This window comes from Chaetura pelagica, unplaced genomic scaffold (assembly GCF_000747805.2).
Source record: "Chaetura pelagica isolate M959 unplaced genomic scaffold, ChaPel_1.0 scaffold53, whole genome shotgun sequence".
NCBI classification, from domain to species: Eukaryota; Metazoa; Chordata; class Aves; order Apodiformes; family Apodidae; genus Chaetura; species Chaetura pelagica.
In genome coordinates, this window is record NW_009952880.1 from 1,099,340 (window position 1) to 1,109,661 (window position 10,322).

At 36.5% G+C, this 10,322-nt stretch overlaps 1 protein-coding gene across 2 annotated transcripts in view; it reads right to left on the reverse strand.

Annotated features, from left to right (window-relative positions):
- Positions 1-10,322, reverse strand: part of CSMD3 (CUB and Sushi multiple domains 3) — a 545,585-nt gene that overhangs the window by 172,563 nt on the left and 362,700 nt on the right. For both annotated transcript variants that reach the window (XM_009995351.1, XM_009995350.1), the window contains 2 exons: positions 2,244-2,435; positions 749-887 (listed from right to left, as the gene is read on the reverse strand). In XM_009995351.1, the coding sequence (XP_009993653.1) occupies positions 749-887; positions 2,244-2,435 (331 nt within the window). The remainder of the gene's footprint in view (positions 1-748; positions 888-2,243; positions 2,436-10,322) is intronic.

Genomic DNA, 10,322 nt, shown 5'->3' on the forward strand with positions numbered 1-10,322 from the left:
GCTATATGACCTACATCACTAAACAAGTCATCTATTATCACTGATCAGAACAATAAAGCCACTATTACGGAACGTCCAGCATAAGAAGGACTTAAATTTGATGGGCCATTACAAATACAATTTTTAACTTCCGTGTGACATTTTCATATGCCCCAGTTGGGATATATATTTTTCACATATGTATATTAATTTACTTTATGGGTTGCATACAATGCTGACAACAGAAGTCCCTCAGTAGATTCTATTAAGTTGAATCTAATCTTGCATTGTGATAAAAGAAAACACTAAAACAATTCCATTTAATAACCAGAACAACAGGAAGTATTCTGGTGGAGAATTCTGAAATTATATAGACTAATAAAACTACATGTAAAGACTACTTTTGAAATTTTGTTTAAATAGCAGTTGAGTGTGTCATATGAAATTTGAATCAATAGTCTTCATCATTAAAGACCAGCCTCCTGAGCTGAGGCCAATTCAGTGAATCGTTCCACGCTGCCCTCTCAGGAAGAGAATCTTGGTAAATTGACCACCATCCGCTTCCAGTGAGAGTGCTTTTAACTGAACACCAGCAATGAGCTCCCAAACTCCACCTCTGTGTGTACTGAATGCTCTAGTGTATTTGTTGTGACTGCTAAATTGATAGCAGTAACTAATCCCTTTAAGAGTCATATGAAGTGTACATGTCACCTTCCAATAATAAAGCGACAAACCTGACTTGAAAAAATATGAGCAAGTAGCAGTTTACCTGATAAATGCTAATGATATAACATAATCATTATTAACAGTGATAGTCCAGTCACAATCTCTGCTGTGGGGATAAGGATGAGGGAAGTTTGGTGAAAGTATAAAACCTGATGAGCCAGTCAAGTTTCCTCCGCAGGGAGCTGTGAATAAAAATGAACTGGAATTGAGGAAAGGAGGTAAGAGAAAAAGAATACCAGCAATCTGTTCACTGACATTTAATGTCCTCCAAAAGTTAAACAAGAAACAAGGAAAGAATTTACAGCTTTAATAGAAACAAACAAAAAAATGTATTCACATTTATTCTTAGACAATACTACAACGTAAAACACTTATTTTTGAATCTGTGTCCTTCTACATGCTTGCATAACACTATGTCAAGGTCTTTCTGAAAATATTGTGAACTTGAAAAATTATCTGGCTGCAAACATAAAAAAAAAATAAAAAAAAAATGACTGGGTAACCTCACTTTCTACTGCTTGTAAAAGCATTATATAAGAAGCTACTTAGGTTATGAAATATGATCAGCTTACATTGATAATGCAGCCACTTGTATTTTCAGCAGACAGCACTGATTAGTGATCCAGATTAAGACTGATATAATATAAATGGAATTAAACAAAACCATTCAAATAAAGTATCTTCCAAGTACACGCAGAATAGAACATATTACTCTGTAATTTTGAGGCTCCTAAATGTGTAGTTTTTGTGGTCCAGAAATGCAAATATTTAATGGAAAGAACAAAACTATCACTACCCTCATGAAGTTTTATCACTTATTAGAAGTGGCAGTTTATATGTTTTCTAGATTAATAATAATAATAATGTTTAGGATTCCTTCATAAAAGATTATTGGAAGGCTACTACCTAGAGACTTTTGTAATTTCTTGTTACTTCTAATCATGATTCAGTTAACAAGCTGAATGCTTTCAAAATCCATTTAATACGAGCTATGCTAATCAGAATAACATCAGAGACTGTAATGGTATTTCCAGAAATAAATTGTATGTTATAATTTCTACTAATGAAACTTTTGCTCTTTCTAAAATACAGAAGACTGTCAGAGAAATCAGGCTACCATTTCCTCATTCTTCACTACTTTAACCCTTGCATAATTTTACCTGATATATAAATCTACTAGGTCATTTTGATTTTTTTTGTACGTACAGGTATACAAACTTAAACTAAATCCTCCACACTTACCAAAATTTTTCAAGTTTTAAGGCAAAGCTAATAGCATAATTGACATTGGCTTTCATGCTTTCTCTGTCATAGATCACAAAATTATAAATTATATGGCCTTGAGAAGAACAGGATTAGAACTATTATATTAACTGCTACACAGGATTTTGGTAACGTCTATCAGGGCTTTACACAAAATCATTTATCAGATGTGCAGTACTTGTATGCATTTGTTTCTCAAAGAAGCTCCTACAGTGTGATTTGTTACATCAGAAATTCAAAACTGAGGAAAGCATTATTTGATTTTTTCTGCCTACCTATACAGACAGGTGGGTTGGGCTGCCAGAAGTATCGATTTTCGACCTGAATGCAGGTTATTCTCTCATCTCCTTGCAGTTCATAGCCAGGGTCACACTGAAAAATTACAGTGTCTCCAGGTTCTCTTCCATCCCCATTTCTAGTTCCATTCATGGGGACACCAGGATCACGACAGGCAGTAGCTACAGAACCTAGAACACAAGGGAAAAAAATAATTTTTTTGAGGCAGTTTTTCAGTCTATTTTTGCCCCATTATGTTTTTCAAATCAGGAAGCTCAGGAAATACATTTTTTTCCTACTCACCCCTAAAATGTTGATAAATCACCCAACAATCTGTTGCTTTTATACTACTCATTTTAGCCACATGTGTCTAACTTTCACTTCATGTTTTTTGAAAGAAATTCTGTGGAGCATTGCAATAATAACGGACTCATGATCTGAAGGTCTTTTCCAACCTAAGTGATTCTATGATTCTATGAAAGAAGAAAAGTAGGAGGTTTCCTAGTACCCTGGACATTGGAGATATTGGAGCTAAACAACACAGGAGTGAAATTTCATCAAATATTAAACAGGTTTATAACGTTAACACAGGTCAGAAGTAAAAAAGAAATCCTTACAGGAAACTTAGACTGAAGCAAATATTAAGCACTAAAGTCAGTCACATAACAACCTGCATTCCTCCCTGCTAAGAACAAAGAATGCACTATGCCTTTCAAATAGTGTTGGCCAGTCAAAGGAGTCCATATTGGAGAAACTGAATACTACCTGCCTTGAATCTTGCTACAGATAAGAGAAACACTCCTGTACCTTATATAAAACATGCAGAAATCAGCTCTAGAAGAACGGGGGATGATACTTAGAATTTGTAATTAGTCCTTACGTGCTCAAGAGAGAAAATTGTTGCTATACAATTATTTATTAGCTTTACATTCATGAAGTTCAAAAAAGGAAATGCAAAAATCCTGCATCTTGGACAACTCAATCCGAAGACATGGCTTGCTGGAAATCAGATTTTCAGAAAAAAAAAAAAAACAGAGAACAAAAACACTTATTGAAAGTGTGCAGCAAAAGCATAAATGAGGCATTCAGAAGGTGTAACAAGCCAAACTCCAACTGAATAGAAGAAACTGGTTCACTACAAGTTTTGTCAAACGACAGAAAATAAATTCAAGAAGGGCTGTGATATCTCCAGCCTTGGACATACTAAAAGCCCTAAGTCATCTCACCTGTTTGACTCTTTCGTGACCAGGGACTAGAGATCTCAAGAGATCCTTTTCATCCTGAACTATTCTACAGCTATTTTTAAACTTTTCAAATTCAATTCATATTAAATACAAATACTTAATTTAAAATTGAAAAAAATGCTTTAAGACTAATCTTTGCATTATAGTACTAGAATGCAAAAGACAGGTTCTCTGCTCTCCCAGTGGAAGGAAATAAATCACTATTAGGTCTGGATTTAAAGCTTTTAAATAGTCAACCTCTAAAAGTCTAATTCTCATTTTTCAGAGGTTGTTCAGCACTCTGCAAGGCTCTATTAAGAGCATCAATTTTAACTGAAGGATTTATGAAACAGTCTGACAGACAAGGTGAGTTTCTATTTTAGAGCCAATCATGAATGTCATACAGAAATTCCCAATAGGTAGATTAAAAAAAAACAAAACAAAAAAAACAACAGCAACTCAATTAATTAAGTGTAAGGAACAGAAAGAAACCAGCATGCTATTAAAAGCACTAGGATTCGTAAAATCATATTCTTATTTTTACATCCTCCTGAATAAATAACAATTTTGTTTTGATTTGTCTAAAATCTGTGGCTAATTTTGCTTCTGTGTTCTCTGTTGAAGTGCTACTTTAAGGAGGCATTTTAAGACAGAAAAAAATCTCAACACTATTGCTACTACATGATACAGATTTATTTATTCATGTAGGTTGATTGACATTATCATCAATATAATCATCAGGATAACAAAACTGTTATGATTTCTTAGTACAGTTACAAAGCCTTAGCCTTTGGGAAAGTAACTGGGTAAAAACAGAAACCTTGGATAGGTATGCAAACCAGACAAGTCAAACAAAGGTAAGTTTTTGACACATCTCTCACTCTTAATTAATAATTCATATCTACACAAAAATCTCCAATATTTAATTGCTTTTCTTGAGATCAAACACTACAATCAAGTTTCCTACCTCCACTCTTGTCTTGGTTTAAGCCAGGATGAAACCAATTTTCTGTTTATTGATTTATTTTTTTTTCTTCAGTGAACTCTCTTTTAAGGAGCGCATCAAGTTTTCCAGCTAGTAGATTGATAACGCTCAGTGTTTAGAGACACTGCCATGGAGAAAGACCATGGACACATAGTTCTACTTGTCACATTTGCTACTTCAAACACTTCTAAAGCAGAAGACATGTATCTACGACCTCCCATAGATAGGAGAGGACTGGACAGATGGCAAAACTGACCAACGTAAGAATTTGATCCAGATAATTATGGAGGACTCCATCTATCCATCTGCTTTGATCCCTAGGCCTGTGCATTCCTGACCCTCACAACTCTCCCCTCAGCTCCTGTCTGCTCTGCCACTCTCTCCGGCAGCCCCTGGACACTTCAGTACTGCTCACAGCTCAGGAGATGCCCTGGGAGTTGCTGGGGGCAGAGGGAGGCAATAGGGTTTTGCACATCCCTGCACAGGTTTGTACACATTTGTACATATTTTCTTTTCTCATTAGTATTTAATTAATGCTGTCTAGCTTAGTTTTCAACCCAGAAAGTCTGTCTCGTTATTCTCTCTCTCCTTTCCCCACCTGGGTGGGAAGGGATTGAGAGCATTGGTACCATTGGTTTAATTGCCGATCATGAGTCAAACTGTGACACCTCTCCATTGCAGAACATACACAAATACCTCTGGAGAGCATTTCAACACAGGTAACTAACAGATTAAATACAAAATTTCAGCTGTCATTTTTAATCAATCATAATTTAAAATTATGGTAGAGGCTTGTTTATTTATTCATTTATTTATTAGTCTTACTTGCTCTCTTATTGTGTTGTGGAATTAACTAAGTATTACAGAATTATTAAAAAAAGACCATATAAATTGGTATAAATTCTAATTTAGATAGGAAAAAGAAAACCCTCACCAAAAGTCTTCATTACCTAGTGTACGCATCATGACAGGTTCAAGAATGACTCTGTACCATAAACCTGTGTGTGATCATATGAGGTTTTTGGTTTTTTTTCCCTAACGAGGACAGAAAAACACAGTATGGGGGAAAAAAAAAAAAAAAAAAAAAGGCAAAAAAATCTTAACTTATTTATGCCAACATGTTATACTAAACTTTAAATAACTGTTGGTCTTTCAAACTTGCATCAGCCTGAAGCAATCCAGACAGACTGTAGCTTTAAAATTCAAGCTGTTCCAGGCTCTGTGTAATGCCTTTACCCATACTGACACTGCAGCCTCCCTGCATCTCTAAAGCTGTTTGAGAACCCAGTCAGCCCCGTATTTGCTGTCTGAAATCCATCCTTCTGTACAACTTTCCTTAAAAAGAAAGAATAAAACAGCTACAATGCTTTTATTAACCTTCTACCAACAGAAGCACTGCCAAGATAAATTTTTGTCTCTTTTTAATTCCTGTTTCTGCTGTAGATCTAACAGAAATTTAGAAGCAAAGCCATTATCATTCTTGAGGGAATTCTAACCATAGAACTTAACTTTGGATTTCATTCCTCTCAGATTTTACAACTGTAAATAGCTTAGGAGGTGCAAGATACGTCAGGTTTCTTTTGCATGGGAAAGAAAACACACAAACAAAAAGCCCAAAACAAATAACCCAAACAAACAAACAGACCCAGAACACAGAAACTAGTAAACCAGGGAAAATCAGAGTTCAAATGTGTCCTGTAGAATGTATATTGATGTGGCTTCTCACATAGAACTTCCTGACTTAGTTCAAGAGTCAGTAGCTCAAATGCAATACATAGGCCTAGCATCTGTTTCAAATAATACTTAAGTATTCTGAATGAAATAAAAAGAAATTGAAAGAAAAGATAAATAATAAGTTTACATTTTGCTTGCAGATCTTCCAAGAACTAGACAACAGATTAAATTATTGAATTAATTTGTGGAGCAGAAGATCCATGTTGAATGTCTAGAGCTGGGACAGCAGACTGGTTTACTTATTGCTGAATGGACTGTGAGAGGTGATGGGGCAATAGATGCTGTGCCAGGTCCTTCAAGAGGCAATGGCTTTCCATTTTTCTTTTGTTGTGTTGGTTTTTTTTCTTTCTTAATGTAAAACAAATACTATTCCCATTTGGAAATATTATATTGATAATAATTAACCAGTAAGGTCTCTGGTATTTTTCTTTTAAGCTTCTTTTGCACTACATGTGAGCTCATGCACTGGCTCATGCACACACACCCACACACAAACTGAGTACCAAATTTTCTGGGAGAACACAAATGGCAAAAAAGCACACAAAGTGACCCTGGTCAGCAATCTTTCATACACAAGAACAACCCAAGCCATTCTATGTTTCTATGATATACATTTGGTATATATTGGAGGTCATTGAGAAATTCACTGCATACATAGTTTAATCAGTATAGACTATAGTTAAATTTTCCAAGAAGGCTTAACAATAGAAGTAGCTCTGAAAAACAGAACAAACTCATTGTTACCATAGATGCCAAATCCCATGTTATTAAATATTCATGAGGTTGGTTTTGGTTTGTATTGCACATGATTCTTTAGGAAATCTGGAGATTTATAGTTCTGTGTTTCAAACATCAGTGGTTTCTATAACCAGTAATGATAAGCATTACAATGCTTACCTAATGAGTTAAGTTGGAAAACATGAACTACTTGGCAAGCCGCATACTTAAATATTATTTCATTGCTATTGTATTCAGAATGTGTATTCAGGTTATTTTCTGCATTCCAGTAGTCAGTAACCACAATTTTTTAATAGCAATGGTTAACTGAACTTGTTCTAATAGAGTTGTTTACACTGTACTGTGTATGTAGTCACATATCGTGTTCTGTGGGGTGAACAGTGCTGTGGGGAACCGTCCATCCTCTCCATCTTCTCTCTGTGCACATTAGACTAAAGAAAATGTCTTTCAAGCCAGCAAAACAAGAGTGGCATATTTGTTGATTTAGCCAAATATGGACTAGGAACCGGCCCCCTGGCTCTACCAGACAAATTCAGAACAGGAAAAAGAGCATAAGGATTATGATAACCGGCAGCAAAATGGACAAAAGATTAAAACTGCCTCTGGAAGAGTAAGTACCTGGCCAATGCTAATTGGCTAATTTGAACAGTGGTACCTAATTTGAACGGTGATGTCTGATCTATAAAAGAGGGCAAGTTTGGCAGGCTGTTGGGCTCTGCCTCAGCCGGTCTGGCTCGAGCTGCCGGAGTTTAACACCGGAACCAAACCGGACCGGAGCCCGCAGCTGCCTGCCTGGTCCATCTACTGTCCCCCGGGGCCAGAGCCCGCCCAGGCTCATGGAGAAGCCGCGCCCGCCTGCCTGCTGGGGGGTCGCTCCCGGTACCGGGAAGCTGCTCCCCCAAGGACCTGCTGCCGAGCCCTGCCAGATGGAAAAGAGGCCGCATCCCAGGAGCCACACGCCACAGGAAGGTAAACACACACACACTCCCTTAAATTCTTTGCCGGGCTCCACTCCTGCCCTTGTAGTCCATTGACTCCACACCTCTCCCTCGGTGTACATTTAATGAGGGCATAGTGTTTCTGAATTATTTCTCTGACATACTCCGAGACTACCTTTCCTGAACCTTGGTCCCTCGGTTTGTGTTGATCCTTAATAAACCGGTTCATTCACAAACTAAACATTGGTGTCAGTAACAATTTGTGCGTGTGGTGGGGGCGGTGTTTCTAGTCTCTGCTCTAAGATTCGGTCCAGCAGCGATCGATCCTGGGTGCGAGGCGAGCGCCGGGTGCCTTCGGTCCCTTTAAAAAGCCCGCTCTGTAAGGGAGGAGCGGAGGAAGGTCACGGCACCAGCCCGGTCCGCTACCGACACTGACTGTGACACGTGGAGATCAAGTTCTTTCCTAAGGCATTTTGTCTGATTTTACTGATAGATAAATTATATTTCTAAGGGAGGTAACAGACACAGGCTTAATGAGATAACCTACATTTCTTTTTTCTTACTGTTTTTTGTGTTGTCAGTTTACATTAATAGTTAAAATACATTTTGTTAAAACAGTCTGAAGTACCACACTGCTCTTACCATGTCTTACTAGAGCTTATGAGCTATTTTTCCCATTTCACAAGTAGATCTCTTTTTCTGTAAATATGAAAATTTCATTTCTGAACAACTATTATCCCTTAAACATTTGCTCATAGCTTTGGCACCGACTCTGAAACCCAACCCCAAATAAATTAATTGACATATGGTTTGAGATAACTGCTGGAACTCAGCAGAAAACTGATACTGTGACAGTATGTAAACATGCTGGCAGTGCATTCCAGCTGGGGAGAAATATTTTGAAAACCTTAATTTCATTTAGATTGCACGTTTTAGGGTTTGGAATTTTTTTGAACTACAGGGTATTTTAAGCTTTTTCTTTAACCAGATCTATCCATATTTCAGATGCTATATTACTTTATGTGAGTATATGAATACAAGGAGATAGAAACATCTTCTCAGAAGGAAGCAGTCACCAGGATCTTGGATGACACAGAAGGCATTGAAAAATCTTACCAATGATCAGCTGGGTTTTGATACCTTTTCTACTGAAAAGATCATTAAGATGATCTGAATGAAATACATCTTTGAATCTTTGCAGAAAGGTGTGCAACCTGTTTTGTTGCAACTGTTAAGGATACAGTTGAGGAACAGAGAACATCACTGCTGGTTTGCCTTGTCTTTGATTTTGCTCTCTGGGTGAAGTGAAATCCTCCTGAAGAGGGGGGGAGATTGGTCCTGTCTTAAAAGTTACATTTTCTATTTTGTCTCTTAGTATTGCAAATTGTTAATGTGCATTGCAGCCTTACAGTTTCAAAACTCTATTCTTTTGGGGTTCTTCGAGATTGGAGCACCTGACACCTAGTAAAGTAAGAAAGAGTTGTCAATTCCATGCTTTTTTCTTCTGTGTTTTGTACCAAATACTTAAACATTTGGAAGAATATTGCAAAATCACCTCAATACCGCTCTCTTACATCCAAAACATACTGTAAGGATATATCATTGAAGCAGGATGAATTTCACAGACATCTAAAGATGCAAAATGTCACCTTTACATCAAAATAATTTCTGTAAAAATCAGCTGATTAATTTGCCAGTCACACTGTAGTTTGCCTGTAGTTCTATGTAAGATTGCAAAAAAAAAGACTGTTGAATAACCAATGCATTGTATAAATGCAAAGACTAATTTTTAGGGTGAAATCTCCACAAGACAAGTGATTTGGGAGATTTTTGTACTTAAAAAAAAGTAGCAAGCCATGGCCTCATGCACTTTTGCTCACTTATTAGTAGAAATGGAAATGCAAAGAAGGGAAAGCTTCATTGAGATTATACTCCTTATCCAGCCAATCAAAGCACATCATTTTAGTTCTAAGGGAGCCTAAAGACGCAAACTGTTTTATTAAGCATAGCCTATTTGATGACCAAAGTTCCTTATTCTCTTGTTCTCTGATTCGCTACCATTGTACAATTGTGTGTACAAACCAAACTGTAATGCCCCTTTACTGATGTTGCAGCCATCTGTTAGGAATGTAATTTACACAAAATAGTGTTGCTTGTATGCTTTTGACTATATTTTCTACTTACTAATAAAAAAGGGAAAATAAATTACATGTTATTCATTAAATCTTCAAAGTATCTTAGCTGGAATAATTTCAAAAAATTGCACAAAGGTACAACTACTATATATTTTCATATATAACACTGTGATTCCCCATATATATATATTTTTGAGCTTCCAAATTTATTTTTTCTTCTAGATAATTCTAAGGTTTTGTAATGGATTTTGTTTTCAAGTAAAACAACCGAAAAAAATTAGACTGTTATCAGAGAGATCTAATGTAGTGTTCAATTTTTCATTGT